This window comes from Balaenoptera musculus, chromosome 10 (genome assembly GCF_009873245.2).
Source record: "Balaenoptera musculus isolate JJ_BM4_2016_0621 chromosome 10, mBalMus1.pri.v3, whole genome shotgun sequence".
NCBI classification, from domain to species: domain Eukaryota; kingdom Metazoa; phylum Chordata; class Mammalia; order Artiodactyla; family Balaenopteridae; genus Balaenoptera; species Balaenoptera musculus.
In genome coordinates this window covers 99,261,858-99,278,771 of record NC_045794.1, presented here as the reverse complement: position 1 = coordinate 99,278,771, position 16,914 = coordinate 99,261,858, and the positions used below count along the sequence as shown (strand labels likewise).

General features: G+C 47.7%; 1 protein-coding gene across 1 annotated transcript in view; it reads right to left on the bottom strand.

Moving 5' to 3' along the window:
• Positions 1-16,914, bottom strand: part of SAMM50 (SAMM50 sorting and assembly machinery component) — a 31,078-nt gene that overhangs the window by 513 nt on the left and 13,651 nt on the right. The window contains exons 10-14 of the mRNA XM_036866261.1: positions 16,054-16,140; positions 13,457-13,527; positions 10,471-10,538; positions 5,960-6,106; positions 5,132-5,273 (exon numbers count right to left, since the gene is read on the bottom strand). Of these exons, the coding sequence (XP_036722156.1) occupies positions 5,132-5,273; positions 5,960-6,106; positions 10,471-10,538; positions 13,457-13,527; positions 16,054-16,140 (515 nt within the window). The remainder of the gene's footprint in view (positions 1-5,131; positions 5,274-5,959; positions 6,107-10,470; positions 10,539-13,456; positions 13,528-16,053; positions 16,141-16,914) is intronic.

The window sequence follows — 16,914 nt, the reverse complement described above, 5'->3', positions numbered from 1 at the left end:
TTCCCTGCTCCCTTCTCTACTCCTCTCTGTTTCCCCCCAATCCTGACCCAACCGGCAACTAGACAAGAGAAGGACTGAGAAATATTCATGAAAACAAAACTCCTGGGGCGGGAAGAAAAGCTTCGTGTTTATTTCGGAGGCTACCAGAGAAGAGGCACCTTCTGCACAGCGCACAGCAGACAGGTGATCAGAGACGTGGCCGTGGAAGGGCCCCTGGCAAAACACAGGACACAGGGGGGACCAGGAGGGGGCGGGGCGGATGGCAGAACCCACAGCCCCAAAGGGTTTAACCTGACTGCCTCTTTAGAACCTGCTCCTTTCCCAGGAAAGGAAGGATGCAAAGAGGGCACGTGGGTTGCAACATCTGCTACCCGCTGACGCTGTGCAGGTTACATTCAGCGTGCTGCTCTCTCACCGGCTGACAGACCACTGAGCCCATTTTCAGACGGGCAAACGGGCTGGGCAGTGAGGAGATGGCTGCAGTCACGGCAGGAGCCTCAGAGCAGAACTCTGGACCCAAACGCAAGCGCGCCCACGGGCCCTGCTGCCTCAGCTGCCTCGGAGGACGTCCCGCTGCAGGCCTTGCTGTTTCCATGACGTCCTGGTTTGAGCCCCGGCCGCACGCAGGGCGAGAATCACCGGCCGCAGCCCAGGCAGCCGTATTCCTGAGACTCCACAGTGATGCTGGTGCGCCACTAGGCCGAGAACCGCTCCCCCTGCGGCCCGCGCCGCGGAGGACGGACTCCCGTGCCGCCCACCCGCTGGCTGCGCTCAGGGGCAGGGCCAGTACTGTACTCGGGACAGAGGGCCTAACCCCGGGACCCGAACACCAGGAAGCACAAGCTTCCAGGGAAAAAACGTTCTGAATCCCAACCAGCAGCTGACGGTGCGTCTGCGGAACACAGCAGTTTTGCAAGTTCTGGAGAGTTTCCAGAAAAACTGGATAACGAGAACAGCCCCTTCATTCAGAGGAAAGCTAATGTTTCTATTGTCACAACACTTGTGCTGTCACCCAATCTCAGAACTTACAGGACCTGAAAACTGGCAGAAAGTTTTTCTTTTTCAGCGTGGGAATGAAATATCTGATTAATTGAGTCAATTAAGGGACTCAAGAGAGAGAATCTTAACTGTTGTCACTGACCTTCTGCGGGGTCAAGGGCGCTCATTAATCAACCATATCAGCAGAAGTCACCTGACCAGAAGGGACAGCTACAGTCTCCGTGTGACCCTGAGTAAACCTCACCACCGTCCTTAAAAGGCAAAGATCCACAGTCAGAACCATGACTGTGTTTGTACAACTTGGTTCTGCTCAGATCTAAACGAGGTGCCTTTACCTTTTATATCATTAGGTCCATAAAAGTAGTCCCTGCCTGCATTCGCTGTTTAGAAAAATGTCTGAAAATAGGCTTGATCAAGATCTAAATAAGTCAAGCCCTGGGTTTACACGATTCAGAAACAAGCAACCATTCCAATTAAGGCTCGTCTACTCCAACTGTAAACAGATTAAACCACTTTACAAGCACAGGTTTACGTTCAGAGACCATATAAACGTGTCACAGGAAAAACACCCACCACAAACATCCAAAACAGTGTCGCAGATGCCAGGTGCACAGAGACAGCCTCACCAAACGCCCATCTTCCTGTTCTGTGTCCCCTGTGCCTATATGCTTATAATCCAGTAGGCGCCTCAGAACAGGCCCCGAGTCTCGAGTCTCGCCCTCCCACCGGCAGTCTCGGGGCGGCCCAGCTGCGCCACTCCAGCACCACCCGGAGGCTCCCTGCCTGCACCCGGCCCGCCTCGGACTCGGTGCCAAGGGCTCGTGATGAAGGCCATGCCAGGGTCCCCCAGCGTCAGGCGCCCGTCCTCCCCCAGCCAGCCCCCAGGAACGCCAGGCGCCGGTCTAGCACGGGGAATTCAGCAGGGAGCAGGCCGACGAGGGCCAGAACTCAGGGACCCTGGCGTGTGCCCGAAGGGAAAAGGCCAGAGAGGCTGGACGGCAGAGACGGGCGGGGGACAAGCGTGACGGGAACTCAGGCCCCGCCTGCGTCAAGGGCCGCCCCGCGCCTCACTTCTGCTCCTGCGGAAGGGTAGAAGCTGGCGCCCACAGGCACTGCATGCGTGCACACCTTGGTTCCAGCTGCTCTGCAGCCTGGAGCTATCACCTCCCCTGGGAGGCCCTCCACGACCCCCTGCCTGGTCTTCCTCTGTTACTAACTGTGCGCCGCCCTCCCCGCCAGCTGCCTCAGTCACCAGCGCATTTCCAGGGACCACACTCGGTAAGACAGAGCATTCGCCGCCAGAGCGCAGAGACAACGGTGTCACACGTCACCTCCGGTATAAAACTCGCCAAATATTTCAAAGCGGTTTCCATTTCTGTAAAGGTCTGAAAATCCTAATTACAGAGCGACTGCGCTCACTGGGCGGGGGACCTATGGATGATGGCACACATGTAACTCCCCATCCTGCTAGCTGCTTAATTTTAGAAATGAAGATTAAACCCTGGCAAGATCACTCAAATGTCACGAAGTTCCAATTTTGATGACAAAACTTCAAACAGAGCCAGACGCTGCGTGACGGCGAGCCCCCTGCTCAGGGACGCTGCACACGAGAAGCACCTGCTGCAACCACCGTGACCCCAGAACAGAGCAGCCTGGGGGGCAGAGGAGCGTCCTTACGTTCCGGTCTTTAAATACCACCTGCACAGCATGCTTCCTCCTTTCAGAATCCACATTTGAAATTAATGGCTGAAACATATTTTCAAATTTAACCTGAAGAGAGAGAGCAGAGTGGAGTGGTGAACGCACCCACTCCACCCCCTGCAGAGATTCGGGGAGGCAGGTAGTCGAAGCCGGGCTCCCGAGAGCAGCACCCGGATTCTGGGAGCACAGCGACACCCAGTGGCCTCCGATGATGCTGCAGCCACGGGACGGCAGCGCCTTCCAGGCTGAAGGACCGGAGGCCCAGAGCCAGCAGGGCTTGCCCAGGTCACACAGCCAGGGACGGACAGGGCAGGGCTGGCCGCGCAGCCCACCGGCAGTGCAGCCCCCTGCAGACCCAAGCACACTACAGTTGGAGAAGCGCAGGCTTAGACGGCTCTATCTGACCTCATCCCGGTGTTGGGGCAGGCCTATCACCGCACCTCTGCCGCTCCCTGCGAGGACTCAATCAGCAGCCAGCTGTTATGCCAGGGAGCCCCACGCCCATGCCTGTGGTGGGAACAAGGTTCTGCAGAAAGCAACCCGCAACATTAGCTTCACTTCCTGAAGCTACGACGTTACCTAATGCACAAAGCTTGCTCGAGGGAAGGTGCACATTTCCCCACATTTCACTGGCCCTGAGATCAGGCCACATCGTCCCATCCACGGCGTGTCTCGAACACAGCCAGCCAGGTGGCGCGCACGGTGCCACTGCGGATGGCGGGGGACACACACACGCACACGGTTTGCTTCCTTTGTGAACAGCTGGCCAGGGCGAGTGTACCAGTAGCAGCAACAACACGAGAAACAACCAGCTTTGCTGACAACACGCTGGGTACTGCTCTACGAGCTGCGTGTGTATTAATTCATTCAGTCCTCAAGCCTGCAAAGTAATCACTATCGTTAGCACCCATTCTACGGATGTGAAAACGGAGACCCAGAGAGGTTAAGTAACTCACCCCAGGCCACACAGCCACGGGGCGGCCAGGCTGCGCTCCGAGCCTGTGCAGCTGGGCTCCAGTGCACACTCAGCCTGAGCAACTAGACCCTTCTCAGCTTTTGCTCTGGGCCGAGAAAAGGCAAGGCGTGGAGGGGAATTAACAGTCGTCAGAGCAGCAGACCCTGAGGGCACGGGAAGGAAGGGCTCCAACATCACAGGGCGGCACGGCGGCCGCGGGCCAAGCCAGCCTTCCAGGGAGAGCGGAGGAGGGCAGCCTCTCCTGAAGCGACGGCCACGGAGGGTCTGGGTGACAGACACCGACGTGCACCTAACAACAAAGCTTTGGTACAAGCTTCCTAATGCGGCTCCCCTTCAAAACACCATCACCCACCACGCGGAAGCAGAAGACAGAGAGAGTAAGACTGGTAGAGTACTTCCTTAAACGAGGACAAACTACAACTTCACGCTGGGAGCCTGGCTGTGACTCAGCATCACAGCCGAATGTAGACAGAACACCGAGAAGAAAAAAATACAGCCTGGAGTCCTGAAATGTATAGAAACACTAGGTTACCGGCGGAATGTCCGTGTCCCGCAGTCCTCACAGGCTGAAGCGCTAAACGCCCACCCCCCAGCCCTGCCATGTGACAGTATTTGGAGGTGGGACCTTGAGGAGGTAACTAAGTCACCTTAGATGAGGCAACTTAATTAAGATGGGGTCCTTGGTGGAACTGGTGTCCTTGTAAGAAGAGACAGCAGAGAGCCTGCTCTCTGCCCCCTTCAGGTGAGAGCACAGTGAGAAGGGGCCGTCTGCAAGCCGGGAAGAGGGTCCTTGACCCGGAACCGAACCCACCGGCACCCTGATCCTGGACTTTGCAGCCTCCGGACGGCGAGAGGTGCAAGTCTGCTGTTTAAGCCCCGAGTCCATGGTATTATTTACATACTATCATGACAATACTTCTGGACTTCTTGAAATTTCTACAATGCATACCAAATAATTTAAGAAACGGAATTAATTTCTGTAGCTGTAATCGGCCTTATACCATATTCATCCACGAATATTCAGCAGATCTTGTTCAGTAAAATGACTGGTGGAGAAGGCCAGAAGGCAGGTCCTCTGCGGCGGAGCAGAGCTGCACCCACCCAGCCTCCGGGCTCCCGGCCTGCAGAGTCCCCACCGGCAACACCTCATTCTGCTAGGGCAGGACCTGAAACGGCGGCCACCACCTCCAGCCAGGCCGCCAGAGGAGCTCCCTCTACCTGACGACAAGTGCAACCAGCATAAGGTGGGGGGACGGGAACACATCACGGCCTTTCCTCCAACCTGTATGGAGAACCCCATGGACAAAAATCCCTGTGTTTTCATTCTTTTGCTAACTATTCAATTTCTCCTGAAGTCTTGAATCTTAAAGGCCGCTGGTGAAGTGATTAACTATGTCCAAAACAAAGTGACAAGACAGTGCCGTGTACCTGTGGAGAGAACCTCCCAGCACCTACCTGTCTCCGCCCTGCACGCCCATGGGGACGCAGTAGTTCAGCTCCAGCCGCGCGATGTTGCCCAGCCTGAGGACGATGCCGGCGCCGTAAGACCAGCGGATGCACTCAGCCAGCTTTCGAATGTGAGCTCTGGGGCCCTCCCCTGAAGAGAGAGAAGAGGAGGTGTGACCAATAGCACGTGGTCCCCCACCCACGTTGTCCTTGGACAGCACTGGCTCTCCCTCTCTGTGTGGCCTCTGGTCATCTTTTAAGCCAGGCCTAGATACTCGAGGAGAATGCATGAAGTGAGATTAGGCCCAAACTCAAGACACGGCTGGGGACCGTACTTCCTCACCGTCCCAGAAGAACACAGGTCCCCTCAGTTCTCTGGGCCTGGCACGTTCTGTTCCCTTTGCCTAGAATGGCATTTGCCCACCGGTGACCGCCCAGGAAGCCCTACTCCAAGCCTTGGTTTCCAGACACCTCCCCAAGCCGGGCATGTGTGTGCGCCTCGCCCGGCCCTGAGCTCCTAGGGGAGAGACCAGGTCTCACTCAGCTCTGTGGCCGTAACCACTGGCACAGACTCTCTGCTCGAGAAACGTTTGCTAAACAGATAGGTTTCTCTTTGCAAGGCAGCATTCGACGACGATTTGTTATGCGTGTTCCAGCCATTCGACCAACAGCTTCACTCTGGGCACCGCATCAGGTGTTGCAGGTGTCTCAGGCAGGCACAGTGCCTACTCTTAGAGACGATGCAATCTAAATGCGACACAGACACCCACTCGTGTCCTGTGCTTTTAAACATGAGGTCAGCTGTGCCGAATGGTTGCTAAATAGTCCGAGTTTTACCATAGTTGAGGTTGCAGAGGTTTCCTGCGTTGAGGAAGAAGTGAGTTCTGAAGAGCTCTCCAAAGCCGCCCTGGCCCGGTCGGAAAGGTAACGGGGTGTACAGGTGCAGGCCACCAGCCCAGTACGCTTCTCCGCCCAGGTAGTCTCCTAGTCAAGGAAGGAGTGCGGATCAAAACAAGGTCACAGGTTCAAAACCACACTGACGTCCCACCACGTACACGAGCGAGGTGTGTGCTGTGAACACAACACACTCAGTGCCCGAGCTCTGTGAGCAGCTGCCCTTATAACTCCTGACGCTGTCGGCCTTGCTTAAATAATCTTTCTTCTTCTCCTGGTTTGTTTTATAATTTGCTTTAACTGGAAAAAAAAAAAAAAAAAAAGCTAATGTGTAATTTAGGAAAGAATGAAGCCAGTAATTTACCATATCTGTATAGTGCTTGGAATAAAACAAGTAAACTCATGGAAATCACTTCTTCCACAACTGCAGATGACCAGATCATTGTCACTTGGCAAATGAAATGCATTATTCTGCAAAAATTTCAAGACCACAACATAGAGAGACCAAATGAAGAAAATGTCTCTGCAGTTTCTGGAAGTGGCCGGACATGCTATTAATCCAAAGGTACGCGGTGTCTGCCCCCCGCTGCACCAGGACGCTGTCTCAGCTCAGCATCTTCAGAGAAGAGGCTCGTTTTTAAAGGTTCCTGACCACTTGGGTCTTGTTTTTTTTGGACAAAGGTTACTTTTGCCAAAATTCAAGACTATCCACTGAGAGTATACATTTGCGTTATTTCTAAAAATGTCCCTACCATTTCAACTGTAAAGAGCCACAACATTAAAGCAACAACAACAAAAACCCCTGAAATGTTTATACTTTGTTACAAAATACTAGTTGTAAAGTGCCTTAGTCCCCTTTAATACAAAATGACAGACCATGAAAAAGAAAAATATGGGCTGTCTCCAAGATTAACCTCAAGGAATGAACTGCCTATTCACTTAAAGGCTCCAGCATCTCCTCAACCGCTATTAATACTGAAGTTCTAGAGGAAACAAAGAACGGACTGAAAGCAGGAGGTCAACTGGGTTTGCTTCTCGTTTCCCAGCAAGTGTTCCTCTCTTTTCTTAAATAACCTATTTTATTCTAATCATAAAAGTAATATACTCATTGTACAAAATGTGATAAATATATGTAAGTAGAAAAAAAGGAAATTCTCCTTTAATTTCTACCATTAAGAGATAACCAGCTAACATCTGGTGTTCTTTCATCCAGTGAATTATAATGAATAATTAAATAAGAAAACAAAATGTAAGTCATTTTATTTTTATACATTTCAGTCCTGATTTTTTTTTAGTTTACTATATTATAAGCACTTTCCTTTAATACTTTATATTCTTTGAAAATGTGATTTTGATGCCTGAATAATCACATATATGTACCATAATATAATGATCTACCCCTTGACTACTGTCATGTTGGTGTTGAATTTCTTGATAGTGGACGTTAACCCGTGATGGGCTTCCTTGCACACACAGGTATTTTAAACCATCTTGAAGTATAATATACACATAGAAAAGTATACACATCCTAAGTGTACAGCACAGTGAATTTCCAGGCACAGAACACACCATATAATGAGCACCCAGACCAAGAAACAGACAAGTGCAGCCCCCCCGGAAGGCCCTGTTCTCCTTTCTAATCACTACCCACCACCCATGCCAAGTACAGCACTACCTGTCTACCCTGATCTATACCCGACAGTATAGATCACTTTACCCAGTCTCTAAACTCTGCACAGATGGAATCATACAGTATGCGTCCTCTGGATCTGGCTTTTTTTTTTTGGCATGTTTCTGAGGCCCGTTCATGCCACCCAGCCAGTGGCTCTAACTTGTTCGTCCTCATTGCTGTATAATACTCCACAGTGTGAAGACACCACTGTTTAGTTGCCTGTTCTATTGCTGATGGGCATTTGGGTTTCCAGTTTTCAGTTTGGTTCTATTATCAATAGTCCTTGTGTATATATATGTTTTAGGCTCCTGATAAATATTGTCAAATTGCTTTCATGAAAAGTTACAGCAATTTACATTCTTGCTCATATAATCTTACCAATAGCCTCTTAATAGATAACTAAATGAAATATCACTGTGTTTTAATTTTCGGGAAAATGGAAGACTCCAAAACTTTCATCTAGTCACTAAATAATACTTGTTATAGTGAAAAAGAACTTATGTTACTTTTCAAAAAAAAAAAAAGACACACTAATAAAGCACTCTAAAAACAAATGAAAAGAAATAATTTATATTTTGTACAAAAATTTACTCCCAGAGAGAGCAACCACTATTTATAATAATATAAAGTGGAAACAACAAACATGTTTAAAAAAGTTAAGAAAATCAGGATAGAATATTTTATAATGTCATAACATGAATCTACTTAAATGATGTTTTTGTAGTTTTTAATAACACGTGGAGATCCTCTGATATAATATCAAGTACTGGAGAGAGTTCCAGAAACCGGAATTCTCACACATTGCTGGACAGAGTATGAATGAGACAAGCTTTCTTGAGACAGTATAAAACCTTAAGGATATTCAAGGATACTCAAAATCCTTTGAGCTAGCAATTCCACACCTAGAACTTTATATTATAAAGTAAAACTTACAGATGAGCACAAAGATTCAGTTAGGTTATTCACTGATACACTGTTATATAAACGTAAGAAAAAAGAAAACAGTCTAAGTGTCTAAAACTTGGGATTTGGTTTAAAAAGATCACAGTAAGGCAAGAAGATGAAATATGCAGCCATGAAAAATGATAAGGCTTTTATCTTTCTGATTCATTGCTGGTGGGAATGCAAAATGTTAGCTATTTTGGAAGACAGTCTGACAGCTTCTTACAAAGCTAAACATAGTTTTACCATACAATCCAGCAATTACACTCCTTGGTATTTACCCAAATGAGTTGAAACCTTATGTCCAGATAAAAAACTGCACATAGATGTTTATTTCAGCTTTACTCATAATTGCAAAAAATTGGATGTCCTGCAAGTAAGATGTCCTTCAATAGGTGAATGGATAAACACCCTGTGGTACAGCCATACAATGGAATATTATTTGGTGATAAAAAGATATGAGCAATCAAGCTATAAAAAGACACGGAGGACTCAATCACTATATTGTACACCTGAAACTAATATAATATTGTAAATCAACTACACTTTAATTAAAATATATATACACACATAAACAAAAATTTAAGAAGTACACTGACCAAAAAAAAAGACCTGGAGGAAACGTAAATGCATATTATTTAGTCAAAAAGGCCAGTCTGAAAAGGGCACATATTGTATGATTCCAAGTATATGACATTTTGGAAAAGGCAAAACTATGGAGATAGTAAAGGTCAGTGGTTGCCAGTAATTGAGGGGGAGGAAGGGAGGGAGGAATGAATAGGTGGAGCATGGTGAATTTTTAGGGTGGTGAAACTATTCTGTAAAATACCGTAATAGTAGATACATGCCATTATGCAACTGTCAAAACCCATGAAACTTTACAACACAAAGAGCGAACCCCAACGTGAACTACGGAATTTAGTTAGTAGTAACACATCAGTGTTGGCTCATCGATTGTGACAAGTGTCCCACACTAACGCGAGATGTTAATAATAAAGGATGCTACGGGCACGTACAGCGAACTCTGTACTTTGTGTCCATTTTCTGCTAACCTAAAAGTGCTCTCAAAAATAAAGTCCATTACACAGGAAATATAGTCAATATTTTATGAATCACTATGTTGTACACCTGAAACTTATATAATATTGTAAACTGACTATACCTCAATAAATAAACAAGCTTAATGTAAACTTGTGGAAAATTTGGAAAGTGCAGAAATGCATTTTAAAAGGCTTATTAAAATTATTCATAATTCCCATCACCCAGATAAAACCATAATTAACGTTTAGCTGTATTTTCTCTAAGTCTTTTTTAAAAATGCATGTTTATTGTTTACTGTAATATTAAAGTTATTTTATATATATATTTTTTAAAAATTTTTTAATAAAGTACATTAGTTTAAAAAAATTATAGTTTGTCAATAAGATGACATAAGTCACCATTAAAAATGATAAAGTACTTATTCCTATAAAAATCTTTTCATATACTGTTACTGAGGGGTGGTAGGAGAAACAGGTTAGAACAGTTATGTAAACAACACACGTGCATGGATGTGCATGTTTAAACAACAAAATGCTCACACACGTCAACTCTGGCCAATGGGATCACAAGTGACTGTCGTGTATCTTCTGCTTAGCTATCTTCTCTCATTTTCTACAGTTTCCTCAACAAACACCTTTCTGTGCCTGCTGTGTGGTGGATGCTGTGTTAGGTGCCAGTTCCACTGGTGAAATATGAGTATCTATTATTGCGGTGATTTAAACAAATACATGCGCTCAAAAATGAGAAGTAACCGTCATTTCGATTTTTTCAAGTTGGTGTGCTGTGGGGAACGACAGACCTTCGCTCTGTGGCCCAACGCTGTGCATGTTGAACCCTCGCACACTTGTGGGTCCCCCGAGGTAAAACCTGGAAGAGGATGCAGACGTCAGAGCAAAGCCGCTGGAGAAAGTCTCCATCGCACAACAAAAGTGCAAAAGGCTCACAGTCGCTACTGGGTCGTCCACATCTCCACGTGGCGGAACATTTCAGGATTAGGAACACGCAAGGGAGGATGGTAAATTTCATAAAGACCCAAGCTTGTAATCTAACCTAAGACTATACATCTAAACAAACACGTCAAACTTCTGGGGACACAGGTGAGATACAAGGCACAAATAAAGACACCTGGGTGGACTGTCTGTTATAAAGGAATTATCTGAAGTCTATGAGAATTCATCACGCAGCACCTTTTCAAAACAGCCTCCTACATGCTCACAATAATTAAGTTAATTAAGCTGAAAAAAAAAGGCAGGATACAAATTATATAATAGTATGACCTGAATTTTACAAATAGTGGAAAATAATACTAGGAGGAAATAGACCAAAATAGAATTATTGTTATCTTAAATTTTTTTTGTATTATTACAGTGATTTTTAATTAGAAAAAAAGTATATGTTAAAAAATTTTTAATGAATTCCTTGTGTTCCTTAATGCACTGGGTTATCATACTCTTTTAAAACTATATCTGAGTAAAACGAAAACAGTGAATTAAAAAAATATTAGAGGGACTTCCCTGGTGGCACAGTGGTTAAGAATCCGCCTGCCAATGCAGGGGACATGGGTTTGATTCCTGGTCCAGGAAGATCCCACATGCCAAGGAGCAACTAAGCCCATGCGCCACAACTACTGAGCCTGCGCTCTAGAGCCCGTGAGCCACAGCTACTGAGCCCACATGCCTAGAGCCCGTGCTCCGCAACAAGAGAAGCCACCGCAATGAGAAGCCCGCGCACCGCAACGAAGAGTAGCCCCCGTTCGCCGCAACTAGAGAAAGCCTGCAAGCAGCAATGAAGACCCAACACAGCCCAGAAAAAAAAAAAAAATTAGAAATCCCATCTACTTGCTATAAAATCTAACAGCTTCTTAGAACGTGATTTTAGACCACGGTAATTACTAAATAATGAATTAAAATGACCAGAGAAGCTGTGTATGGTCTTTCCAACACGGCTGTCATGGAAGCCACACCAGCTGACGCCCCCAGCCTCTCACTAACCTGCGGTGCCACAAACGTCCCACGTCTAAGCACAAAGGGAATAGGGCACTGTTTTTCTCATTGTCCCGCTGGATAAAAGCCTTTATGAATTTATTCATTTGAACTTGAGTTTAAAAGACTATAAATGTGTCTTTACTATCTGGGATTTCTAAGCAAAGCCTTTCTGAATACCTCATTAACAATAATTATAGAAACAAAGAGCAAGGTCCCTTTATTATTTTTTTAAATGATGAATCACAGACATTCTTTTGAAAGAATTAAAATGATCCAGGAAACACAAACAGTGAAAAGGCTCTTCCCCTCCCTACTGTCCACCGTGTCCCAATCTCCAGAAGTGACTACTGTCACTGGTTTGGTGGTTGACTTCCAGACCCCTGGTGTTACCTGCAAACACACACGTGCACACAGAAGCTTTGCCCCTGATCAGAGAGCAAGCAACTCAACATACTTCCATGCAAATTTTAACTTAGGGACACCTATCTCATCCTTTTTAATGATTACACAGTCCCTTTAGAATGGTTGTGTTTGCATTTAATCATTTCCCTACAGGGAGTTTTAGAATTTTTGCTATTCTCAGTAATGCTCCTGATGGACACCCTTGTACATAAATCTTTGTACTCTTATGAATGTATTTCTGTACATTAGATTCACGGAGGTGAAACTGTTAAGTCTCAGAGTAGAAGTTAAAATTTTTTCTACTCCCAAACTGCCATCCAAAAAGGCTGAACTAGGTTAAGCTAAAACAACAGTTTAACTAATGCAAGATTAAAGAAAGAGTTCCTTGACCCCAAGACAATTGTGAGTATTTCTACTAATAGCAACTAATAATAGGCAACAAATACAACTTCACCCTCTGCTGGCAGGAGCAGAAGCTCCTCCTAAAAAAGCAGGTTTTCTGAAAAGCAGGCTCCAGCAATATTCTTTGTGAGCCTTAAAAACATTCATATTCTTTTGAGACAGTAATTCCACATTGAGGAATCTGTCCTCAGAAAATAAAACGAACACAAATTATTCACAAAGTTACATTCTTCACAGTGCTACGTATATGCAAATAACGAAATATCAAAATGCTGCTTATGAAAAATTTCCCATGACCTGGTGAATGACTTACTCTATAATTTTTAAAAAGCAGGGAGGACACAAAATTGTATGCAAAATACAGTATCTCAACACTTTAATACAGACGTGTACATAAATTTATATGTATACACGCTCACACAAATACACACCCGCAAAAATACTGGCTAACAGGAAATACAGCTGACTCTTGAACAACATGGGTTTGATCACGTAGCTCCACCTACGGGTGGATACCCTGCAACAGCAGCCGCTACAGCACTACAACGCCAGTGGCTGGCTGACTCTGGCCGTGGAGGGAGCGTGGATACGGAGGGCCGACTACAAACGTCACTGGGATTAACCCTCAGGTTGTTCAACAGTCGACCGTAGTCCCAAGTGTTAACTCCGCTTATCAATGAGCAGGATTCTTTCACTTCCTTAAATGTTTCTCTGTTTTTATATTTCTGTAACATGTATGAACTGTATTCTTTCATACTCAAAGAGAATACAAAATTTTTAGTATAATGAAGTATCTCTCTGCCCCAAAAGCGAAAAATATTAAGTATGAGGTATACTGGGTATTTTGAAATGAGCTTAAACATAAAAACTAAATTAAAATTTGAAATATTTGCTTTCCTAAATAGTTAAACTTCTCTAAAATATCTTCTAAGAAACCAAGCAGAAAGATCCAAAGGAAACCATGTGCAAACCACCCATTCATTTATTATTACTTACCGATCAGCAATACTTGACGGTTTATCGCCAGTGGGTACCAACACTCCACCCCAGAGAGATGCTGAAAAAACCTATTGAAATATAAACAAACAACCGTTTTCTTCCAGCGTTTCTTTCCTTCCAACGAGCATCAGCAGACAGAAAACACCCTGAGGTCTGGTCGTGCCCGGTGCCTGCAGCGTGCAGAGCTCTGGGTCGGGGCACAAGGGCTGCGGAAGGAGAACATCTGGCTCCTGCAGGGGAAGAACTACAGCTCGAAGTGTTTTGCGGACACTTTTATAACTGGCAACTTCAAATTTCGAATAAGGACATACTATACATAAGCCAAAAACAAGCCCAAACCCTAAGCAGGGCCTGGCTTCCGCTCTGACACAGGGCAGCTCCCTCCTCTCCGAGAAGCCAAGCCCAGTGGGACAAGCCATGGCCTGAAGGGGGAGACCAGGGCCCTGGACAAGGGATTCTGCATCCACCCAGGCCTCTCTGGCTCGGCCTCAAACCTAAGAGGACTGAGGGCGCACGGCATCCCAGGAGAAGGAAGGTAGCGGGTGCAAGGCTGACACATTTAAGAAATGCAAAGAGACATGTTTCCAATCCAGCCCTCGGGGACGGAGCCCTGCGTCTAACAGGTCAGGGGCAGTGACCTAACCCTCGGTCAGGGATGCAATCTTCACACCCACGTAGTCCATGCACAGAACTGACCCAGGGATGCCTTAAACCACAGCGAGGCCCTCGGGGCTCCCGACCCCAGGCCTCCGCCGTGGCCCCCGCCTGCCCACCTCTCCTGCGCACCCCCACGCCTCTGCCCACCTTGTCCTCTCTCGGACGTGCCAAGTCCCACGTCCTTCAAAGCTGCTCAGATGTCTCTTTTTTAGAAGCTTCCGTAGGAAGGATTACAGACGAAAACTGGGACAGAGTGGGCAGAGCAGGCCAAACGAACACTCTATTCTGAGAAATTCAAGTCTTTGTTCAACAGCGTGACAGACGCTGCGGAACAAAGCGAGGCGCCAGGGCCCCGCGCGCTCTCGAGCAGCTCCCCTCGCGACCAGGAGCTCCCGGTGCTCCCGGCACACCGCCCTCCTCCCCCGCCTAGCCGTCCCAACCTAAGGAGGGCCAACAAGGAAAGCGGATTCCCCACCTGAGACAAGCCCACCGGGCCTCGTGTCCCGCTGACCTCGGTGACCACGAGAGCCCAAGGCCCCCAGGCACCCCCAGCACCTAGACCTCTCCACCTGCTCCCTCTAGCACCAGCCCCCCCCAAGTCTTCAGTGCCAGCAGGACCTACGAACCGGCCCCCTCGCTCTCTGCTGCCCTTCCTCCCCTCCTCACCCAGCTGAAATTCCACGGTCGGTCACTAGATCTCACCGACTTGTCTTCAGCTCAGCTGGCAGCCCCCCGGGCCTGGTCAGCCCGCCCTGCTCCCTCAGCTGTGTCTGGGCGACCGGCTGTTGGGCTCACCTTAAGTCGCTCTAGGTGCTACGGCCTCATCACAGACGCCTCCCCTGGCCCTCTAAGGTAAGGCAGCACCCCCATGGCGGCCTTCTGTCCCTTAACCCTGCTGGATCGTTCTTCACGTCACCTGTCAACCCTGCCAAACTGCAGGTAAACCTATTTGCTTGTAGGTCTTCCTTCACTAGCATGTAAGAACGGGAACTGTGTTTATTTACTGAGGTATTCTTAGTGCCCAGACAGTGCCTGGGAGCCAGTATGTGTGGGAAGGAGGGAGCGGTGGGTGGGTGCATGGATGGGGGGAAAGGAGGCTGAGAAAGAGAAACCGAGGCGTGGAAGGAGAAGCAGTCATAATGGAGTCAACAATGGCTGACAGCGTGCCATGGAGGGCGCACAGAAGGGGACCAGGAAGAGCTCGCTGAACTGAGCAAGAAGCCCCTGGCAGCCTCCGGAAGAGCAGTGGCAGGGGAAAGGCAGGAACCGAATCTGAAGTGCACTGAGTCCAGGACTGACCGGCAGCAGTGATAAATGATTCTAAAACGAGACGCGTGTCCCACTTCATTAAAATGCACTCCCGGCCCCCAGGGTCTAAGGAGGCAGGGGGGGTGTGGAGAGCTGTCCCTCAGTCGCCCGGGCGCTGGGAAGACTGGAGAGTAAGCACGGTGTCCCCCAGCCTGGGGCTCCACTGCCTCAGCCAGAATCCAGTCACTCACTCCTCAGGTCCTGAGGGAATCAGGAGGAACTAAACCACACTGGGTAACACAGAAACTCCTGGAGGCACCCAGAGCCCTGACAACCTAGCAAAACAAGGTGAAGACGCAGAATTTCTCTGGAAGTCACATCAGGAGGCAAAGGAAGCGGCAGCCCTGCCCTCCAGACACATCTGCTTGACGGCCCTGAGCGGATAAGTGGGGAAGGGGCTCTTTTACGTAAAATGACTGACAGGTGAGTTGTAAAGGGACTGCACATCACTTCTCCCCGGGGGAGCTTCAAGTCTGGCTAAACTGAAAAGATCAAGCGCTTGACTTTCAACCATCAGTGTTCTGACTTCCTCTTTAGTGCTTTAGATATTCGAGAACTGAGACCTTCTAATAAGATTCCAAAAACAAGAGATAAAAACACAGGTGACAATATTCTGGCAAGATACTCACTGAATCAAGTATGAGTTGCTTATTCAACTGAAGCTCAAAATCTTCTTTTATGAAGCTCACATCCCCTCCGGTGTAGCCTGCCAGCTCCTGTGGGCGAGGATCCTCAGGTCACAGGGAGCCAACAGACTTGTTACAGAGGTTTCTAAACAGCGTCACTGCGGTTAAGTCTGCTGTTTTGTATGTTTAGAAAGGCAACACACCACTTCTGTCCCCTAGAAGCTACGTCCTAGTTGTTCTGGATGGTACCAGGGGCCTGACAGAGGTACACAATCACCAAACAACTGAGTAACCGCAGAGAATGTTATTCCTTACATGTGAGAGTAAAACACTGGCAACATCAACATTTCATTATAGAGCTTGCTAAGGATGATACGGCTTGTTTGGCCTAATCAGTGTTTGGGGGAAAAAAAAAAATCAGCCCACCTTTTACAATTTGGCACATTTCCTATGAAAATCTGATTTCTAGCTGCTCCTCTGACACTGAGATCAGGCAAACAGAGCATCGGAGCCCCGCTTCTCCCCAAGGTCACCTGCCGGGCCCTGCCGGCGTGTGAGTTACAACCCCTGCCTTGGGTGTTCTTCAAGGGTCACCAGGGAAATCACTCCCATCAAATCACAACTTTCCTCCTGGCCAAGTAAGTGACACCATCAAAGAGGCCGGAACCTTATCCTGACTCTGCGCTCTGTGAAGGCAAAGCCTGAGCTACAGGGAGCAAATCCAGGGCTAGGAACCCCGAGGGGGACGGACACCCTTGCAAGCCATTCTAGGACTTTCACAATGAGAGGAAAATGTCAGTTTTAAAAACGTGACTACCCTTGCATGATGCCCTCTCCCTCCAGGGTCACGGAGCCTGCAGAGGT